General features: G+C 40.9%; 1 protein-coding gene across 1 annotated transcript; it reads right to left on the bottom strand.

The window, feature by feature from the left end:
* Positions 1-4,943: 4,943 nt before the first annotated feature.
* peli2 (pellino E3 ubiquitin protein ligase family member 2) lies at positions 4,944-22,740 on the bottom strand. Its single transcript, XM_042500438.2, has 6 exons — positions 22,416-22,740; positions 15,585-15,714; positions 12,099-12,200; positions 10,218-10,415; positions 9,898-10,086; positions 4,944-9,239 (listed from the first exon to the last, which is right to left on the bottom strand). Exons 1-6 carry the CDS (start codon positions 22,517-22,519, stop codon positions 8,661-8,663), a joined length of 1,302 nt encoding a protein of 433 aa, XP_042356372.1. The 5' UTR covers positions 22,520-22,740; the 3' UTR covers positions 4,944-8,660.
* Between the last annotated feature and the right edge of the window lie 636 nt (positions 22,741-23,376).

The raw sequence follows: 23,376 nt of genomic DNA, 5'->3' as shown, positions 1-23,376 counted from the left end.
CTGGAATATTTTGGTTTCATTTTTGTACAGTGAGAGTAAGTGAGGACACTTCGTTCATCTTTAAACAGCTTATAGCTGGGACATGGTCTTTGACCCCATCAGAGCTGGGGGGTGTGACGTATGCATAGTGCAAGTGGAGCTTTGGTGTTGGAGGGTAACAGCAGACGACACTAGAAATAAAGGGATGGTGTCCGCTCAGGCACTGTTAAGGTGGATTCTTTTTTGCGTTTTTGGGTGCACTTGGCCTGACAGAACTTTTTTGGTACACTCAATTGGATGGCGGCTGATGTACAACATAACGTTTCCATATTGATGCATTTGTTTATGGTCTTTTGTTAAAGACTTTCAGTAATTGCAGTATTGTATTTAAATTTCACCCCCCCCCCTTCACGCTCAACCTGTCCTATGGAATAAAGGCATAAAAAGCCCAAAAATCATCTTTAAAAAAAAAAAAAAAGATGTATTGTGACCCTAGGCCGACTGCAGACGCTTCATTAAAATAAAGCAGGTGCGGACCAGATTTCAACACACGTCCTGTACCCCGATGATGTGACATGAGACGACGCCCTGACCTCTTTGTCTTACACCAGAATTTGTCTTAAAACACAGCCAGAGCCGATTCACAAATATCAATGTTGTGTGCATCATGTTTGGGTACAGTTGTTGGCTCCATTATTTTTATTTGATGCACAGAAACTACTTATGCACAGGGCCAAACATTTTTGGTGCCACGTCCCTGGTCGTGTCAGAAAACCAAAGGGCAGCATTCTGGGCAAAAACAGTTAAGCACAAGCTGCAAGACACATGGCAAGTTTGCATTAATATTCCAAACCTAGAATCAAATGCTGGGCCGACGAAAATCAACAAAACAACTCAATTTCCCTGCACTTTCTCTAAAATGCAGCGAGGCCTTGAACCAGTGAATAAGTCTTCAGAGAGATTAATTCTCCTCTGTGATCCTGTTCTCATTACAACAAGCAGGGGACTCAAACACACGTAATAACAGGGCTGACTGCTGTTCCTTTGTAACATGTGGCTACCTAAATGATCCTAAATAAGATAGATGACAAGGATAAAGCAAATCATAATCGGCATTTTGCACAATGGAACATAATAGTCTGAAGAGAACAAGGGACAACATACAGAGCTCCTGTTTCCATCGCCCGGAGCAGCACACCTAGTCGAGAGCAATTAAAATGAGAGGATTCAATTTTGTCAAACACCAGGAACCTCAGATAAATCTTGTATCTCATTTTCCAGCGGAGGACACTCCCTCACGCCGGTGCTATCATGTTTGTTATGGTATTTTATGAAGAAACAGCTGGTTACTGACAGAGTTGGTGAAACAACCCATCACCCCCCCCCCTTCTCCAAATGATGCTAATCCCAATCATTTCAGTGTGAGACCCAGGGGTGAGAGAGAGAGAGGGGGAGACGGGTGAGAGCGGGAATAAAAGATGGTCTCAGACTGTGGTGTTGGAAATTTAGACAGAGCAGGAGGGGGGAAGAGCAAGACAGCACGTCTCTGCATGGTTTCCATGTGGGAGAAATCCACTTACTTGAACTGATAAAGATTTAATTAACACAAGACTCTGCAATTACTCCATAATTAAAGTAATTTGTCCCCTTGTTTGGATGAGTAGGCAGGACGCCACATGCCTCTGTAAGAGCAGATGAGAGAAAGAGGGCATCAGCGGCTCAAAGAGGTACACTCTTAATGTTTGAATTTAATGCTTGATTTTCCAAACCTATTTCCCCCTCACATGTTCTAATAAAATATTTGTACCAGCCTCTCTTTAGCCTGTGTTTATTTGTCTTTTATTTGACAACTCATTTGTTATTCATTGAGAAAGTAATAAGCTGAGTAGGCTGAGTACAAAGTATCATCGAGAGCCACATGAAATAGTAAATAGGGCTGATATAATCATAATCCTCTTCAAACTGCATGGCATACAGCCTGAATTGTGTAATGTTAGTGCCACAAAGCTCGCGGAAAGCTGGAAAACACGAAAAAATGTGATGCTTTTGTTTCACGAGGTCAAATTGCGTGAATGAAAAGTGAGAGTCCTGCGTGAGGTGTTTGACCTTGGGTGTGGATAAAGACAGGAGGGCCTGATTTACAGCAAAATATCAGTGCAGTTAGAAGAAAAAAAAGAAGCAGTCTCCCGTAACAAATAGTGACTAACCACACAAGACAGAAATAGTGAGGAATTAACACCGTCGTCCAATATGTGCCACCGTGCCACGGCAGCCCAATTTGCCGGGAGATAAAAAAAGAAATTGCTGCCAAGTTTACTATATTAAAAACAGGAGAGACAAATGTGTCTTGTGTTTGCTTCTGAGGGTTGTTACTTAATTTACGCGAGGGGAAGAGCACTATCTCTTATTTACAGATGATGATCTGCATATAATTTGCCTCAGTTGCATGCTGGGTAATTGAGGTAAATATCACAGCCTATAACTTGCCAGCTAAGGTGTCCTGCTGATAACTTGGCACACAGCCCGCAGACACCTGTGGCCCTTCACGTGTCAGGTCCCCGGGCAAAGAAACACATAAAACTGAGGCTGAAGCCTTTAAAACAGATAGTTAAAGGTTTTTTCTGCCATGTGACAGACAGCTGTTGTGCATCATGTTCTAACCACAGGTGAAGATTTCAGGGGGAACGCAGGGGAAACATCTCCCTTAACATTTTGAAACCTAGGGGACATCACATTTCTTGTGCTGCTTACAGACACCTTTCACAAGCATTTAAATCTTTGAACCCTGAGCAAATTGGTGCGATTTCTCTCAGAAACATTGGGGGAAAAGCAATGAGCAACTTGGCAAAAAATATCCCGCAAATTGCAAGAGATTAGTACATTTAAAAAAAATCTTTTACACAAAGCTATGAAAAAATGTCTGGGGGGGAGAAAAAAAGCTAGGGGGAAATTATATTTATAATTATCATAATTACATATTTAAAGTTACATCACAGAAATATTCTGAATTTTAAGCACTTTTTGTCTTGTTTTTTTGTTGTTGTTCATGGATTTTTTTACTTTCTTTTTCATTTTAAATCAGTCTAAAAAAGTCTTAAATCTCACTTGCCTTAAGATGAAAGATATTAAACCGGGCGAATGGAGGTTTCCAGGCAGAGGGCCATATCAGCCTCAGACTGCAGGTGAGGGAGGAAATGTTGCAAAAGGCAAAATATGTTGGATTCCACTTCATGTTTATTTTCACACATTTTAATTTTTGAAAAGAAAAAAAAATCAAAAAATTATTAAACAATAATTTGGCGGCCCAGCTGCAGTAACTGGTGACCCCATAGGGGTCACGACCCCACTGTTGAGGAACCAGGCTATAGGAACTAAAAGTAACTCAGCCTTTCCTGCTTTAATATTTTAGCTCTCCAACTTCATGGAACTGAATTACTAAAATGCTGGAGTACCCCTTTAATATCAAGTTTAATCACTTGGTAAACAATCTCTCTCAGCACTTCACTTACTCCGTAAACAAACTGTCAGGCTAAATAATAGTCATTTTGTATGTGCTAATTAACCAAAGAAGCACTTTTAAGTAAAATTATAATATAACCAATGCAGCTGAAAAAATATGATCCTGTAAAATTGAGTTGTGTGTTAGAAGTTAATTAGGTTTAAAAAGGTGATGATAGAAGTTCTAAGGTTTGTGTCAATCTGTTACAAAGACCAGCGTCAGTAAAGCACATGAACCCCATCCAGGAAGCTGGTTCAAGAAAAAAAATATTGTATCATTCCACTTTATTTGCATAACCCTGCCCTGCTTAAGGCAGGGGAGCCACCGAGTGATCTCAAAATTAGCATGCTGTCACCTTCGGTGTCTCTTCTGTCATTCAGAAAAACAGGCAAGTGTGCAGACATATGAACCCATCTCACATCTACTGCAGAAATGTTAATTAGGAAGCATGGCATCCCACAGCTCCATTCCCCTCCAAACGCCTAACTGACATGTTATGTATTTAAATCCCTTTCATGTGCCCTTATTATAGAGGAGATGAAGTCACATGCGAATGATGGGAAATGTCATCGTCGTCATCGTACAACATTTTTTGCATGCACACAAAAATAAAAGCTAAAAATTGCTCACAACTGTGCATATTTGTCAGCCATGCCTTGTGTATGATGCCAGGATTTAAATCTGGAATAAATCTAAGAACAGTGTAATTAATTTGGAGAAAAAAAAATACAAAAGCTCATGGATTGCTAGAGATGAATCAGTAAATATAGATATATAGCCCACATATGTCCTGTGGTAGCGTAATTGCACATATAGAGGATTTTCAGGCATCTATGAGCATGCAAATTCAGTCAGAGCCATTTCTTGTTTCAAATTTATTTGAAATGTATTTATACAGATTCCTTTTTCATAATAAACATCAAACTTCCATTTCTTTTCTCTGTGTTTTTGGGCTATTGAATGCCGCAGGCTCAGTGGTCTGCTGGGCTTAGTGCCAACCTCTCTATTGTTGAGGAAATAGTGCCCTCTTGTGGCTCCAGAGGGGGAACTGCACTCATCAGCAGGGAAAGTTGCTCATGCAGTCATTTTCTATGGTAAATAAGAAGAGGCTGATAAAGTATAACGTGAAATGTGTATATAATAGACTTCAAGAAAAATGTCTTCCTTATCTCACAAAATACTGTGTTTGATAGAGCTATCAAAATCCAGGGCCATTTTGGCGACCGAGATAGCTGCATGCTGAGGAATGATGAAACACATATGTAACTGTGATTAAACATCACTGCTATGTTGTGCGTACACAGCCGAGACATCTGGAGTTCAAAGGCAGCGGCTTCAAAAAAAGCTTCATTAAAGTGCACGTACCTTCACAAAACCACTGAATCAGTATCACAACCGTACCGCACGTGACCGTCAGGTTCTCAGAAGGCCTAAAAATCAGAGAGACAACCACTTCAACTTTGAATTATTTTTAAAAAATATTTTATTCTTTGCAAAGGAGGCATTGGGAGCATCAGTGCGTTCTATGGCTTGTGTACAGAGTTCCTGTAGGAGACAAAATCATAGAACAAGCCCTTGGGTGAACCGAGGGCCCCACCCATGTTTACCAAGGAGGAATGTTTGAGGCAGCTACTCCGCAGCTGTTACAGAACACGGTCTTAAGCAATGGGCACAGTGTTTGAGCTGAAAGTGTCGGAGAGGAATGCTACTGTACAATACGTGGCTTAGTACTTGACCTTGCTCGGCAGAAACATAAAATCTGAGGACAGAAACGCTCTGTGGTATGAGTGAAGCGTAATGCTGCGGATACTTTCAAGAATGCTAGGTTTGTTTCTCTTCAGGAACCAAAGAGACAGCGATCATAGTCAGGAGTTTTTGTGAAGTAAAGGAGCCCTTAAAGGGGTAGTTTGGATCTTTTGAAGTGGGGTTGTATCACATGTAGCAGATGTCAGTCGGCATGCCCCCAAGATGGAGAAACTGCAGCAGCACCACCACAGAAGTTAAGCAGGGAAATGCTGCGGACGGTGGCCAAAGCAAAAAACGATTTTTTTGGCCAACTTAAACATTCTCTATCAGTTTAAGTGTACACTACATTTAGAGTATTTCCACAGCTTTACTTTGTCATCAGGCAGTGATTTCCAACAAGAAACTGAAGCCGTTATATTGCTCTATTCAAAGCTGAGAAAAACAGTGATTTAACGTTACTGAACACAGGTGCTGCTGGTCTACTGCTGACTCCATCGGTTAGTGTTTGTGTGACTTTAGCATTCACAAGGGTTGGTTCAGATGAACCCAAGTCACACAATGACACTAACTGACTAGTTGAGGCAGCGGTACACCAGCAGCTCCTGTATTCAGCAAGCCAAAATGAGTGTTTTCGTCACTGCAGTCTGGAAGCTTTGACTGGAGCACAGACAGGAAACTGAAGCTGTGATTGGCTTCCCCGTCGTGACAGGCTGTCTGACAGAAAGGTAACGCTGTGAAAACACTCAATTAGGGTTGCAGAGGTATACTGGTTTCAAGGTAAACAGTGGTGTGAAAATCAGCAACTATCATACCGTGTACATTTACTTATCTTAGACATCTTAAAAAATACGTGGCTCGATAAAGAATCTCACCTTTATTTGAGCTTTTTTTTTTTTTAAGGGAGACTATTTACACATACTTTTATTTTAAGAAGTGGTTTCAAGCTTCAATCATAGTAATATAAATGTTTGTTCAACCAAAAAAAACTTTTGTTTTTATTCATTTAGGGTCATTGTAACTGATAATAATTCTGCACTACCTTGATATCTTGAAACCACAATATTTTCTGAGATGGTTATCATACCGTGAAAATTACATGCTGTTGCAACCCTATTCGCACTACAGCGTACAAAAATACTGTTATCACGGCTGGTATTTAACTTTTGTCTATCTGCCATTGTGGCTGGCCACAGAACAGACTACTGTTTTTTTTTGGCTGGTAAATGAAGCAAATCTAGCAGCAACCGGCATATTTTACAAGCATTTGGCTGGTGGCTGGTGCTAATTTCCAGCTCTGATTATAGAGGTTTTTAGGTTGGAGTTTTTTTTTAGGTGGCTAACTACCTTTTGCTGCTGCCCCTGTTCACAGCAGTACATTGCTTAGCTTCCATGTAAGCACTTCTGCTGCTTCTCCAAACAGGGAGCGTGCTGACTGACATCTACTGTATGCAATACACCGGCTATCGATAAGTACCCCGTACAACTCCACTGTAAAAATGCAAACTATCCCTTTATTCCAGGTGGATTCTGCCCTTCAAAGACACCTCTGATTATTATTCATCATAATGCAACCTGAAGAAAATTAAAATGCTATGATAGGAACTTCAACGTCTTACAATTTTAATGCTCAATATTAAATTTGATAAAACAAGAGGCAGAATTAATGCCTTTACCTAAACTCTACATGTGGGCACAGTCTGGTGAGCTAACATCACAGAAGAATGCACAGATTCGTCCCAGATTCTTTAGTTTCAATTCATCTGCTACTTTGTTTTTGGACAACTTGACTCATCCACGCACAATGGAATTTAACCAAATTTGGCATGGCGCGTGATAATATCATTATTCTCGTGGAAGCTGCTTGAACAGCCTTGACTGTAATCCAGAGCCGTCAACACTCCACCGTAGCAGCAGTTTGGGTTTAGGGATTGTTTACAGAAACACTTTGGATCGGGGAGAGTGGTCGTTACATCTCGCGTGTGGAGAAAAAAAAAAAACACATCTCCTTATATTTGGTATAATCTCTGGATGCTGCTGAGACTGTGCCCAGGTTTGACAGCGTACAAATCATTGGATCAGACCCAGCATGGGATAAAGCTAACAACAGTGCAGACTGAATACAGTACACGTGTGTGGGGCAGGGACGCAGCTAGCTAGCAAGGTAGCGAGCTGTTGATGCATAATGGTAGTGAAGTTCAAATGTTGTCTTTCACTGCGAGTGCGACATTACCTTTAACGGCAAAGCCACTGAGAAAGTGAGTCGTATAACTGAAGCACCACCAGTGAGGAGAGTCGATGTATTTCAGTACATTCATTGTCAAACCCTGCGAGGTTGGTTTAATTCCTGTGTTCTCTCTGGTAGTGTTTTGGGTGGTGGGCGAGATCATAGAGAGGGGATTGGGGGTGAAATGATGCAGGGCGATTTCAACAAAGCCCAAGGGCACCCACACAGTCCAACCCACACACACACACACACACACACACAATCACACATGCATGCACGCACTCTCAAACATTCTCATTATTTACGCAGGAGAAAAATATATTAACATTTGCATTACAAAACAGTAAAAGGGCCTCAGTGTAGTAAAATACATCTTCTGTCAGATAAAAATGTGTTGAAGAATCCATGTGGGCTGTCGTTTCCTTACGTATGCAAAACTATCTCTCCCTTTGCCTTCAACAAAATATCTTTTCTCATTTATTAAAAATATTCCCACAGATTAATGGGATTTGAGGCACTGGATTATATCTCTGTACACAAAAAGTCCCCCCCCCCGCTCCTCAAAGTTTGTTCAGCAAATGGAAGCCAAAAATCGGAGAGCTACATGATCTAGATGCCATTTCAGGGCTGACAGCAATGGGGAGCACTTAACTAGTAAGCCATTAGACCCCGAGTTTCTCCTGGCTTTTCTCCCAGCCAACAGTCCAGCTGTCTGGCTCTGTAAAAACGTCTCAGACCCACCAGGAATTGAACTATAAACCCTCCTTTTTCTTTCCAAATAGATTCAAATCCACCACTTTTATCTGGTCTGATTCATGAGTAAAATCAATTCATTCCTTCTACAAGCTTAAATCCACTGATGGAAAACCAGCAGTTTAAAACAGCCTTTTTTTTCTTCTTTTTTTTTTAAAAAAGCGGTTGGTTCGCAGAACAGCTGAAACAGTATTTCATTCTGGAGGAGCAAGGCATCTGTGGTCCAGTGTGCTCCACATCTCCCACAGTGGCCATCCAAACAGCCACGAGAGGCCCTGAACAATCTGTAATGGCTCTCTGTTGTGCAGAATCCACAGTATTTGACCAGAACTCGAGAAGACTTGCTCCTTTCCACAGCTGGCTTACACGAACAAAAGAAAGCACAAAATAATCGGAACAGTTTCACAGCATGTTGGCATTCCTGTCTAATCTTCTCTGCTGGAGCAGGACCCTTCAGGCTCAGTCCACCGGGCCCTGGAAGATTAGCTTGGAACAGCCCTGAGTGAGGCTGAGCTGGGTGGCACAGAAGGGGCAGGCGGCGTGGAAGGCGTGGGTGCCGTGGGGCAGCGGGATCTCCGCCCAGTACTTGACCGACTTCTCGGAACACACGTGTCCACATGGCACGAAGGCGTGAGTGGGCGCACCTGTGTCCACGTAGAAGGCCGGCTCACAGCCCAGCCACAGCGGTACGTAGGGCCCGACCACCCGGCACATGGGACACTCTCGCTGAGTGTTGGGCTCCTGCTCTGAGCGGTGGCCCCAGTTGTGGTAGCCGTGCACATGGCCGCAGGCCAAGTAGACCCAAGGCTGCTTGTCCTCCAGAGAAGAGAGGGCGCGGCTGCGTTGCATGCTGGGGAAGGCGAGTGTGTTGAGACCCACAGGGCACTGGGGGCGAGCTGCGTTGATCTCCTGCCTGAGAGCCTCCAGATGCTTTTGGGTGGGAGTGTGGAAGAGGCCTTCTGCAGTACGCCACAGCAAAGTGGCTCCGCACAGATCCACCAGGGAGCCGTCCTGCAGAATATTACTCTCATGCTCCACCTGCAGAGGGTCACAGAGCATACACACATTTAGTTTCTCTGAGCGAAAAAAAAAACAAACAAACCAGAGAATGCTCATATTTTGCATGTAACCATCACGACCAAATTCTGTTTGTGAACTGAGAAACATTTGCGCAACACTGGAGTCACAGTGACACTTCTGCTATATATATATATATATATATATATATATATATATATATATATATATAATAAGGAGTTACTGCAGGGGTCCTACAGCTTGAGGCGAGCAAGATTTAAGACTTTTTAAGACTGATTTAATGCCACTGAGAATTAAATTGATAAGAAAATTGAAAAAAAAAACCAAAATGTGAACTGACATCAACTACTTTGGGTTAGGGACAATTTTACTCAAATGTTTACTGAATATAAAACATTTTTGTTGTAGTGAAAAACTGAGATCATCTATTTAAAATGTTGAAAAAAAAAACAAAACAACTTTATCTGCATGTCAGAGATGATGTTAAACAAAGAAAAAAAGATTTATATAATCCTAGTTCCCATGTCCCAAACTTTATTTCAAGACTTTTGAAAGACTGATTTCAGATGTTTTAATACCAATTAAAGCGTAACTTTTAGATTCATAAACTTATTGCCTTTTAGGACTTTTTAAGGATCCGCAGGAAGCCTGTACTGACCAGTTTGCCGGGAGTCTGCGCTGAGCGGGTCTCTCTCAGAGTGTAAACGTCCCCACAAACAGAGATCTCTCTCCATACGCCGGGCTTCGACTCCTCTGTGAACCCACCCTTAGGGTGCATTACCAAGACGCCATTGGTTGTTAGACCGTCCATGTGACCATCAGGGTTCTTCCATTTTGCGGCTTTTTCCTGTAGGCGAGACGGAGCTTAGAAACAAACTGATTTGCTGTTTCGAAATCTGCTTTTTTCACAAGAAATGACAATTGTTTATCAGCACTGTAAATAGAGAAACCGTATATAATGTATATAATAGTGATTACCCCGAGGAAGATGTTTTTGGAAGAATCAAAACCAGCTGCGTAGATGCGAGCTGTGTAAGGCGGGTTCCGCTCACAGACAACTCGACAGGCAAAACGGGAGATGGTGCTCTGTGTGATGGGAGTCTCCTCTCCTTCTTGGCCTCCTGCTACTGTGTCAGTCACAACAAAGTCTATGGGACTCTCAGTGGAACGCCCAATCTACAAAACAGCACAGTCATTAATCAAAATCATACTATAATATATATCACTGTTTCTCGTGATCTCTTGTCAGTATAATGGCGCGGGGGAAAAGGAGTCTCTTCTGAACTCCCTGCAGATATTTAAACTGAACCGATCTGCTCCCCGGTTGTTTAGCCTTTTGTAGCGATTTGACATTTGAATGATGGCGCACAAGATCCTGTTACTGTGTGTGTACCAAAGTGTCTCATGTCTCAACATTTTTTTTTTTTACCAAAGTTTAAACAGCAGTAAGTTGTTACCTCTGAAGAGAATCCAACCCTTTTTTCTTTCTCCTCCTCAAATCTAATATTTCACGCATATTTTTAAACAGACCACCGGATTCAACAGTGAAAAACACATCCAAACAGTTCTCAAGCTGAATAAGCAGAGGTAAAAATAAGCATTTCCCCTCTTTCATTTCCTCTTTTTTTAAATCTCAAAACTGTACTGAAGTCTTGTTATTTTTCAATAGTTTCCCCTCCTCTGCTGTGTCCGTGTTTCTATTTATTCAGTGTTGTTCTAAGACACATGGACACAATACAGGGCTCAATGTGAAGCATGTGTCTGTGGTGTTGACTTCCTTCTGGTCATCCGTCTCCTCACTACACATTCAGATTAAAGCTAAAGACACGACAGTTAGCAGTACACATACAGGGCACAAGCACTCACTAGCTGAATTTAAGGCTAAGGAAGCAGAAAACAACTAAATATCCTGAAATTCTGAAGGTGTCAAATCCACTGAGAATCAAGCGGCAACTATTCTGATAATTCCTTCATTGTTCGTTGGTCAATTTTCAAGGTGAAATGTTAAACATCTGCTAATTACAGACTCTCAAATGTAAGTTTTTGATGCTTTTTTTCTCAGTCATCTATAGTATTATATTAGATATGTTTTAGTTTGCACTGTAAAAACAAGTACTGTAAAACAAGCTATTTGATAAGCAATTAATAGAGAGAAATAATAGAGAGAAAAATCAATGTCACAATTTAAGAGAACACAATTTTCGAATTGCAAAAGCAGACTTTTTTTTTTTTTTTTCATAATGTTACGCAATCTAACCAACCAGAGGGTTTTGAAACACCTGGCACTGTGGGCTTCATATGCACACACGCTGGTTACACTCAATATGGCATATGGTGAGAGAGGAAGATGAGAGAGTATGCGAAGAAAACGATTTGTAAAATGCCACATGCAAGCTGTGGTGCTCACAGTGCTATTGTGTAAAAATCGCAGAGGCTGGGTTTCAATGCAAGCCATATGTTTATACATTACATTTGCATAAGAGTAGTATAATGTGTGTGTGGTTGAGTGGGAGAGAGGCAGTGGATGCGCTCAGAGCAGACAGGTGTTGTCGGAGCAAAAATTACCGGTAAAGTTGTGAAGCGGCAGTAAATGTTCAGTGTAGGTTTCAGTTTGTCAGTGAGCCACAACTCATCAAAACCAAGTAAAGTTCACATGTCTTGCTTCCCAGTTATTGGGTGATGTGAAGCGTGTTGGTTAACAAGATATTTACAACAAGGATTGAAGGAGAGCCATAGCCAGTGTGCACTAATGAAAGTAATCTTTAGTTGCAGCCCTAACGGTGTGTTGAGGATTCACCAAGTTATTCAAAATACAGTCTTAACAAGTAACAGTGTCATTAAATGTTTTTTTTTTTTTACCTGAAACATGTCTGTGTCTTTGTCGTGGCTGTACTCCACCACCACCGTGTGGTTCCTGGACAGTGTGTAGGAGATGCTGTGTTGGCCTTTACAGTTCACAGCCTGAAATATAACAAGCAACTCATTACCAACACCATAAACATTGATGAAAATACACATTTTAACAATTTATCTTATTTAGTAGTAGTAGTAGTAGTAGTAGTAGTAGTTTTATTTATCTTAAGAACATTAACATCACGGGAGTGTTTCACTGTTTTGTGTTATTGTGATGTCAGATGAAACTCTCTGATGTTTGGTTTGTGGTTTTAAGAACAGATCTGAGAGTGCCAAAGGTTCACAAACAGGAACGACACCACCATATGCAATCATTGCATCATGGAGGTTAAATTACAGATCAGGGAAAAACAAACCTCACTATTAAAATGGAGGGCATTGATGAGTCACATACTAGAATTCAGCAACAACTTGCTTGTGGGAAGAGAATATACATTTGTCCTCATTTCCACTCTGTTATTAACAACAACATCTCATCTCAGGCTTTTTATTACACTGGATTATTACTGTGTTTTTAACAGCAGATATGAGAATATTTTGTCATTACCCACAACCGGAGATCTGTGGCAGGATTTTCTGCTGGGGGAACAGGGAAGAGCGTGTAATGTCACACGTCCATGACAGTGACCATAAACTGCCCACTGGCCTCAGTTAACACGAGCTTGTCTACCAGATGAACTGCCTCAGTCAGTGTAGTGAGGGAGGGTAGGTTAAAGCCACTCAGACCCAGCTCCCATCAACACTTTACCACATGCCACTATCATCACGCTCTAATCTGCGGATTTCCATTTCCCAAACATCCCCCCCCGCCCCCCGCTTTGTCACGTGCAGGAGGGAAAGAGGGAGAGAGAAAGTGGGTCATCAGCGCTACCACACTCTGCTGTAACATCAGAGACAGACGGGGACAAATGTCATCATCGCATGCAGTCTTGTCTCGACTGTGCCGCTACAAACAAATGGTGCTCCACCTGTTCGACGGCTAAAACAAGTTTCTGCACACTCCAAACGGAAACGAATATTTTTAAAAGCACAACACCACCACCCCCCGAAATGTCACACACGCCCTCCCACGGATGAAGGAGCAAAAATAAAAACACAGCCACAAGCCACGCAACCCTCCAAAGGAAGGCCGATGTAAAACAATCACATTTGCACAAACGCAGTAATTGAGATCAAGTGGGGGAGATGAGAAAGCAGGGGCAGGATCTGAATAGGAGGCTGGCAGTGGCATCATGGGAGCTCCTCATTATCTGTCATGAACACCAGAGTGTGCACAGACACGTGAGCTTTCCCTCGCAGCTTCGGAGCCACAGAGCAGTTCATTCGTATGAGACTGCGACACTGAGAGGGAGCTGGAGTAGTGTTGAGGTACTGCTGCAGAAAAGAAAATAATAGAAAAATGGGAGACGGCTTGGTTCACTGTACTCAAAAAGAAGGCTCTCCTGTAATCAGGCTCACCACCCTGCATGTCCCTTAAGGAATGGCTATATTTGACCGTGTGTACAGCTGGGAGCGCGGGGTCAGGCAACTGCAACAACTTCCTCCTCACTTCACCCTCCTAATCCCAGCCGTGGTGACAGAGCGGCAGAGAGCAACAGTGGTGAAAGGGGAAGAAGGTCACGGCAGTTCCCATTTCTTAAACAGCGACTACTTGTTTAAAGTGCAGCAAAAGAACATTTAGTCTCATGTCATAGACAGTGGTGGTCAAAGTACACAACTCTGTTACTTGAGTCAAAGTATAGATACTCCTGGTCAAATATTACTCCAATGCAAGTTGCTGAGTCAAATTATAACTTCAGTTAAAGTACTGGAGTCTTTGCTTTTAAAAAAACGTTAGCTAAAAAAAGAAAAAAATCAATATATTGTACATTGTCTAGGGGTCGAACGATTTTGCTTTTTTCAGGGCCGATAACTATCATTAGTAGTTAATGTGACAGATAACCGATCGTTTTGGAATCGATACACATTTACAATAAAAATGAAATATTTCTATCAATATTTATTATTAGTTTAACAAACTACAACACAAAACCTTGTTGAAATGCCTTGGGCAAAACATTTTTAGCAAAACTGAAATGTACAAAATGGTACATTTTCAGCAATTTCAGCAACAAGCAAAGATTTAAAGAAAAATTGAATAAATATAATAACTCCCTGAGGCTTTGCAAAGTAAAATTTCCCTCCATGCTGACACAAGCTTGTTAAATATGCTGAAAAGCTAAAGAAATGCCCATAGAAAACAAAAACTGACGTTGTCTCGTGTTGGATGGTGAATTCTGTGATAAAGTTTGTACGTGATAAACACAGCAAACATTTTAAAATGATGCAGATCATTTTTCATCTCAAACACTTCAAACATGGATTTCAGCTATGTCCCTTGGTGATCTGGTGAGGAATCTTCATCTCCATCTGCCGCCGAAGCCATTACTAACACTGCATAACCAAATACAAGCGCCTGCTGATGACCTCTCTTATCTGTCTCTACTGATGAGCTGCACAATCTGAGCAGTGCATGCACAAAGCAGAGGTACAGGAACATCACTTAGACAAACAAAACACATGCAGAACTGCATGATCACAGTTTATGGACTTTTACAGTTAAAAAAAAAATCACCTGCTGACTTCAAAGAAAATGTAACAAGTAACGAGAGGCCTAGTAGCAATGTGGTGGCATCGAAAGTACAAGATTTGTCTTTTAAATGTGGTGAAGTCAAAGTAATACATTTGCAAAAAAAAAAAAAAAAAAAACTCAAGGAAAGTACAGATAGTCAAAAAGTGTACCTAAACTTAAGTTAATGTCCATCACTGGTCACAGACCACTGATGAAACTCGAATGGTATGATGCACAATCTCTGTGATTAAAAAAGCCTCAGTCACAGAAAAACCTCACAGCAGATATCAGGAGTCAAGTTCCACAAGGTGAGAGTAACCTGAACCAGAGGGCCTTTAGCCAGAGAGCCAAACTCCCAGCAAATGTCTGGAATATCGGCCTCCGAGAGGTGCAGAGGTAAGCAGGTCCTCCAGCTTGTTTAGCAGTTTTGCTTGGGAACCAACGGCAGGAATGCGGGAAAGCAGACGTGTTATACTGGATGGAGCTGTTTCTGGCAGGCGCTCCAGCGCAAAGAAAAGCTATGAGGCCCCGCTAGGAACTACGGTTATTGTACTGGAAATGTCAACATTAAGGTCTGCCAACAATAATGTAAAGGAGTTCACAGCACGTTCCATAAGCTACTGAAATCACTGAAAAAAAGCAGTCAGTTGGGCTTTTGCAGATTTTCCTTCGACTGAATTTAATCACAGTATGAATTCAAAACTGCTTAAGTATATTGACAAAATTTGTAATAGCCCTCTGTCTCTGTTGATTATTTACATGCGAACATAAATGTTTGTCTTACATATAAAAGACAGGCAGACAATTAGTCTCATCGGTACCTTGCTGGCCTGGGGTGTGTTGAGGATGTGCACAGCGCTTGGCTTAACACCATTGGCTTTGGTCCTCCTGTATAGCGCAAATCTGCTTTTCCGTCTACCCCGATCTCCATTGGGCAGAGAGCCATTGTACCTGTCATGAAAAGGGGTGGAGGGAAAGGACAGCAAATTAGCAAAACATTTAAAAACTGTTATGGAAATGTAAACCGGTTTTTGTAGCTGCAAAAAGATGTGTCTAATGAGATTTACAGGCTAAATTGTTGTAATCGTATAACAAGTAAACATGGAGAATTAGAAACATTTGCGTGTTTTGAAAAGGAGCTTTGCTGTGCATTACATCACTTGCAATCTAATGCACCCTATTAGCAATCTAAGCGTTACCTTGGATAATGTCTCTTATTACATAATGCACTCTGGTACTTGTGATTTCTGTGAGCCAACTCTGTGTTACACTGCAGCTGTTCTTTTGCACTGTGTCCCTGGCAGGAGCAGGTTTTAAGATGCACATCAGGTTTGCTATCACTTTGGGAACGCACAGTTGGGGTGGGGAGCTGGCTCACATGACTGAAACACGTTCTCTCAAAGCTGATTTTTTTCTCATGCTGATATAGAAAGCTCTAAGATCTCAATTTCAAAGTCCCAGCGCCACCAGAAGAGCACCTGAGAGCATTTTCTGTTTACCTCTCAATATCAGATTTTCATTTTGCCCCTTAGTCTGCTCTAAGGCAGCTCCTTGTGAATGAAGAAGCCCCTTCCGGTAGGACTGCTCCTCTCCCCATCCACCAGCTGGTTCCTACAGCTGGGACACCCCATGCTCTACTCCCATCCAACACACAGACCTTCTGTCACCCACTCACATGTAACCACCGCGAGCTGAACGAACATTTTGCACAACAGAAATACCGCTATTAAAAGCCACAAGTTTGCATAGCAATGCATATCATGGAAAAGTGGACTCTACTAACAGCTACATAATATAATGTTTCTCCTCTTTGTTGCAACACAAATGCAACAGTAGCAACCAAAGCCCCCTCCCCACCTCCCTTCAAAGCTAGTCCACCTGTCCCGTGTCTCCACACGGCTGGTCAGGCATGGAAACACATGGTCCCAGTCAGCACAGTGCACAAAGCTGGCCTGTAGGACAAGCCACCCACAGAGAGCAAGAGAGGCTCTGATCATAATGTGGACACAACTACAACTAATACACCAACAGCAGGAGGAAATGTCAAAATATTAGTGGATAACTAATTGTATTAGTGTTTCAAAATGTGGGGAAAAGTACTCATAAGGTATTATTGTAACGACACAGGAGTTTCTAACTTCGATACAACAACAGCTTGAAAAATACTGATATATGTTACAAATTTCGATACTGGGGAAAAATGACATGAGGGCATAAAAGTAGAACAATTTCATTAAAAAGATAAATATAAAAAGGCTATAACATGACGGCGACAACTTGTCTTTTCTTGGTTAGCCTCGGAGAACAGCAGAATGACTGTGGAAAACAATAAGAGAGAGCATCAATCTCTCTCATTATCATCAGACACAATGGCAAATGTTTAATCAAAATTAAAACTTGTATTTATTTTTATGGAAGTAAGGTAAGATTCTTTGACAAGCTGAATTTTTCAAAAACACTGTGGATAAGCAAATTTACAGGGTATGATAACCATCAACTTTTTTCTTCCACAGTATACTTTGAAACCCTGCAGTATAGCGCAGAAACCCTAGTACTGATAAAATCTATATTCATCACTATACTAATGCTGATAATTGTCTGATAGTGTTTTTCTTTTAGGTGTTGCTTTAAAAAGACGTTCGCTCCGATAACGAGGCGCAGGACAGAAAGCAGAACAGTAATGAAAATATCCTGGTTTTGATGCTAAAGCATATTCACATGGAACAGAAATACTGATGATTGCATTAATAAACAGGCTTTTGAAGCTAATTTCACAGTGTGCTGACACTTTACTCTTGATTTCTTTCGACCTGTCCTAGAAACTCCCGACCTAAATAAAGAGCAGCTAGGCCTATGTGTCGTTCAGATTTCTATTGAGTCTGTGGGAGGGAGGGGGGGGGGGCTATTTGCTGGATACCTGTGCCTGGATGTCTCACATACAACACACAATACGATGATATGCAGCTTAGCATTTGGCCACGATGAATTCTGACTGCAGAATATACCCCTGGCTCTCTGAGAAACGCCACACATACCTTCTTTTCTTCACCATTACATTGAGGAACAATATTCTGTCATCTAGGAACCGCCACCGTCACATTAGCTAGGACAGGCTTTTTAAAGCTGCGCTCCAACCAATTGTGATTGCTTTCCCTTTTGACCTGTGCCAGACAGACAGCGGATTTACCTTCCAATACTTAGGAGCGGGGATTAGAGGACTCTGGCGTATCACCTATCCTCCAGGGTTGCACTAAGGAGCCAACAGCACCTCCCACCTCTTATGCTAACATGAAAGGCTAGTGTTGAGCAGAATGAGGAGGAGATATGCTGGGCTGTTATAACCCTCGTTAGCATGACACAGAGGCAGGGTGGCCTTAAAGGGTCACAGAAGATGGCACAGAGGTTAGATGATGCTGCAAAGTACGACCACAGGCTATTAGCGCTTCAGATGTGTTGTTCCACACTGTAAGAACTGACGTCAGTGTTGACTGATGATGATGGATGTCCCGATTGTGTTTTAGAGTCATTTGATATTATCTGTAGATACCAAGTCCTGATCTCATGCCTGTATTTACCTGGATAATACAACTGGACAATGCTCACTTCAATTACTTTAAAGCTATTAAAATCAATCTAGCGTATATGCTTACAGTTTAATAGCTCTACAACACAATACAAGAAAACACGTCTGGATCCAAACAGTTCCTTACGGGTTTTTTATTTCATTTTTTACAAAAGTAAACAAACTAAAAATAAATGTATATGTATGGTAAATGTATATGGGTCTTTTTTTTCCAATAAAATTACCAATAAAATGTCTTAAGAAATAGCTCTCCATTCCACTTATTGCAAGATTTGCTTTTTTCAAGAAAATCGCAAAGTAAACAAACTAAAATATATCTTCATAAATTTCTCTCAAATCAACTTGCTGTGGCAAGGTAATAAAAGTACAGATACACTATAAATGAGTAATATAATCACAGTTCCACTTCAAAGTAGTGTTATAGCCGAACTTTAACATTCCCCGTCACAACAAATAAAATCGGCCACAGTTCAGCTTATTACAGCATTATAGTAAAACTAGTTCACTAAAAATGAACAAAAGAAATTTCAATTCCAATTAAAGTGGTGTAACAGCTTCAGTTAAACATGAAAATTTACATACGTTTTTACTTTTTGGAGTAGTAGCATTACAATAAAATCTGAATATCTGCCGCAAAGTGTGCTCTCTGTTTCTGACACCTGCCTGACGGAAGACGTAAGCGAAGGATCGGACCCATGCTTAAAATAACTGATCCTTATTAATTAAAAAAGGTGTTGAACTGGCCCGATACCGATCCTTCGATCCGATTGGGACATCCCCTGTACAAACACTTCAACAGTATGGCACAGACAGAGAAGAGCATAAGTCAGCTGAGTCAGATTTAAGCTGCCATTGCCCAAAGTATCCGCTTTGGATAAGAAACTGACACAACACCAGCTCCACCTTCACTCTGACCTTATTACGAGTCTAGGAACGCAAAAGGATAACTCTTCTCCTTATCAGATGAATGAAACTTGATTTCTATCCGTGCCAGTTTGTACCAAAGACGTCTCCAAGCTGATTTGTACACTTCCTTTACCGAGCCGTTCTTTAGGGAGAAATGTACAGAGTTCAATCAATAGGCCCAGTCTCCCAGCCACAATGGACAGAGGAAGCTGAGGAGAAGCAAAGGCTGAGTCCTGATCAATCCATCCTTTCATTTCCAGGATACCCACGCAGCTACCCCCACCACCCCCCTTCACTGACCAGCACCAAGCCAATCCGCCCAGGCAGAGATGGGGGCAGCCATGCAAGTAATAAGAGCCACCACGGTCATGGCAACACACCACTGAGGGAACTGCTGCTCAAACAAGCTTTGTTCCATGCTGTCAGCTATCTTGTCTACCATCAGTTTTATCAGTGGGATGTGATGTCATGGCAGTGATTATACACCCGTCACATCTGATTCAAATATGTGTCTTTATGTCAGGAGGGAGAACAAAAGTATCAGCTTCAAACATGCCACATGTTCAGCCTGGGGTAATAAGCAGTCAGCACTTTTTGTCCCTTATAATAAGCAGTAAGGCTGTGAGTGTATGGGTGGAGGGCAGGGGACAAAACCACACTCTGCCATGCTCTGCATATATAAGCATCTCATTTCGAGAGCTTCAAACAAATGCTATATACATGTAGCACAAATACCTAAAAATGTTCATTTTAAGAGAGTTGCAGTACTGGAAAAACGCCAATCACTGATGACACAGCAGGTGGTTTTCATCGTCTTTGGCAGCCCTTGCCCTTGACATTTTATCAATATAAACATGATAGTTCAGCATGATAGCTGGCTGCAGTTTCTCCTGAACAAATCCTAAAAAACACACAGTTGTGGTTTTGAAATAGCTCTGACATAAACAAAGAAAAAGCCCCACCAGTTTCTATTCTGTGGCAGGATGAGACATGTATACTAATGCCACTGTAACTGCTTTGTTTTCTATAACAGCAGCATATTAGGGCTGGGCATTGTCTGAAAACTTAGTGTCAATATGATAGTTTAAGGCTATGAAAACCTTATTAAAAAGATTTTTTTTTTACAAAAGCAAAGCAAACAAAGCCAAAGAACTCATACGTAAAATCTTTTCTACACACAATGCATGAACATTTCCTTAATAAAGTACCAGTAGTCTAAAAAGAGAAATGTAGTGGTTAGAAGCTATCTTATAAAAAGAAGAAGTACATGAGATCTGACATGGCACTTAATGCCAACTACACTTTGGAGAAGGTTTGAAACAAATAATTGATTAGTAGAGGTGAGAATCACCAGAGGTCCCGCAATATGATATTATCACAATACTTAAGTCACGATACAATACTGTAATAAAATGTACTACGGTTTGCTGAGTATTGCAATAACAAATACTGCGATTAAGGATGCAAGATAATATCAGCAGGTATTGACTTACTGAAATATCATAATTGGCCAACATGCTGATTTCTGGTGATATGACAAACAGACACACACACACACACACACACACTCACACACATATACATATACATACACCCGAAAAGTGACCATGTAAAAAACAACAACCCTAACCTGAGGTAATTTTCTTATATCACACGATGAATGAATATTAAGTTGATCCACCATCTGCTGTTAAGAGTCCGCATAATATGATGTTAATTCCACTTTAAAAAAGAGACAAAATGAGTTGTTACATATTGGCATATCCATGGAAAATCCGACATCGCGCATCCATTATTGCGATTTATTACCTTTTTCCGACTACCAAGTATGTCCCCAACAAAAAAAAAATCTGTTTTATCTCATAAGATAAACTCTTCAGTCTGTTCATCTCAACTCTCACATTTAAACGCAGAAAAATTTATCCTGTGGACTGAAAAACTATTGATTTTAAGAGGCTACGAAAAGTTTAATTTAACTGCAATATTAATTATTAATATAATAATAAAGACAACCACTACTTGGCATTCGTGGATTGATATAATATTGACCCACCCCCGGTAATATCAAAATAATATTAAACTGCACCCCCCCCACACACACACTGCTATCAATTAGTCTATAAACATCTTGATAATCATGACTGATGGTTTAATTCATTTTTTAGTAAAAGTGCTTGACTGGTGTTTAATTTGCTGGATTAGCCAAGAACAAATATATCCTGCTAGGTAATTATTCATGAACAGTAACACTATTTATTTCCACTATAATATCATGATTTACATGGATATTATGACAGAGAAAAGGCATGTATTGTGGTTAAAGATTTTATCCTCATCCTCTACTTCTAGCTGATGTTGGACATTAGTTGGAGTCACTTGAGGTCCCCTACCTTTCCACGTGAACAGCAGACATTCATGAATGTAAATAAATCACATTTGTGCTGGGATCAGCAAGGTGTGTGATTTAAAACTATTGGAAGTAGATCAGTTTTGTCATCTGGGAAATAACATGGCCTTGTAGTGCATGCAGAAAGTGTGATGTAAAGTTGTGCGGTGTGTGAGTTACAGATAGTTTAAAATAGGAAAATAGGAAGAGCTCTGGGGGCTGGGGGAGGGGACCACCACCACTTCCGAATTCCTAAAACCCCATGAATTCAACTTTAAGGTAGTAAAGAAAGAGCGCCCTGGTCAAAGTTGCTGAGTATGGGGTCCATCTCACCCGTTTTTTTCTTAACTCATCCTAAATATATCTCTTTGGTGGATGTCGGCTGGTTCTAATGTAGCAATACTGTTTATTTCCCAATATGCACACACTGAAACCGCCACCAAATCAGCGAAACGAAAATGTACACATTTCTGATTGCGCACGTGTCTGATTAGTGGAGTAACGTGAGCGCGTGAATCTAAACTGGGCTTGACGTTTTTTTTTTCCTAAATATATCAAGAGTTCAAGTTAAATGCACAAAAGTCGATAAATGACTAAAATAACAGCATGTTACTAACGGTCTTAGCTTATTTCAAAGCTCGCTAAGTTAGGTTAACGTTACCTACATGAGTGTCTCCTTTTGGGACTTCCTCAAGATAAACACTGGCTTTTACGTCAACGTAGGGGAGCTAATAAAGTAAGGGTTTCAAAAATATACATCAGCAAGGCAAAACTTACCCCAGCACCACCAGCTCCCCGTATTTCACTGGGTCTTTGGACGGGGCGCAGTGCTCCTCTTGGCTTGACGAAAACATGAGGCTTCTGGCTTCACTGTGTAACATTAGCTATACAGTAGTCACAGCGGCTCAAAAATCACCGGGAATTACCTTCAAAAAACACGACAGGCTCTCATTTCAGATCATATATCCAGTGGCATATGTCTCCGTGCCCACGCCAGTCCAGTTTTCTATAAATAAACTGGTCTCAAACTTCTTCAGCGTGACATGGCAAAATGTAACTTACTTGGCGGTTGAATCCGCTCTGAAGCACATACAAAAACAGCGAGGAGCAGGGCCGGAACGTACCATTCCGTTGTTCTTTACTTTCTGTAGGGGGGACTCCGATTCAAATATTTGTTTAAATTACGTTTTTTGACCTAAGTGTGTTGTATATAGCTACAAGAATAATTAATTAATCTAAAATTATGTATTTTTCTTGTAATGTATCGCTGGGTTGCTAAAGTTATCGTGTTTGGAGTAAAACTCTTTACTATTGCCACCTCAGATTGTCCATGGATTACCCCCTGTGTTATGTAAACAAAGAGTACAATCTGGGAATTCTTAAAGGGGTCTTGCTTTTCCTGAGAAGTTTCCAGTTATTCATAGTTAACGAGAATACGCACTTTTTCGTCACAACATCCTCTTAATATGGGCATTATATGTATTGTTTGTGTGTGTGCGAGTGTAATATGAGCAATATGAGAGTTCAGGACATTCGTCTACATATTACCTAAATGTTCTAGTTGTATTTGGGTAAATAGACTAATAAGAAATACATATGTCATCATTATGACTTTGCTAAAATAGCAAAAGGCTAAAGTAGAATTATTTCCTCTTAATATGTTTATTGTTTGCTTATCTTTGCATCAAACCCAAAGTAAATTCTTTGTAAGGGAAAACCTACTCAGCAATAAATTTTA

The sequence above is a fragment of the Plectropomus leopardus genome, chromosome 14 (assembly GCF_026936395.1).
Source record: "Plectropomus leopardus strain MGB_pleo_1.0 chromosome 14, ASM2693639v1, whole genome shotgun sequence".
NCBI lineage: Eukaryota > Metazoa > Chordata > Actinopteri > Perciformes > Serranidae > Plectropomus > Plectropomus leopardus.
The sequence above is the reverse complement of the archived record's forward strand: the minus strand, read 5'-3'. Positions and strand labels throughout refer to the sequence as shown.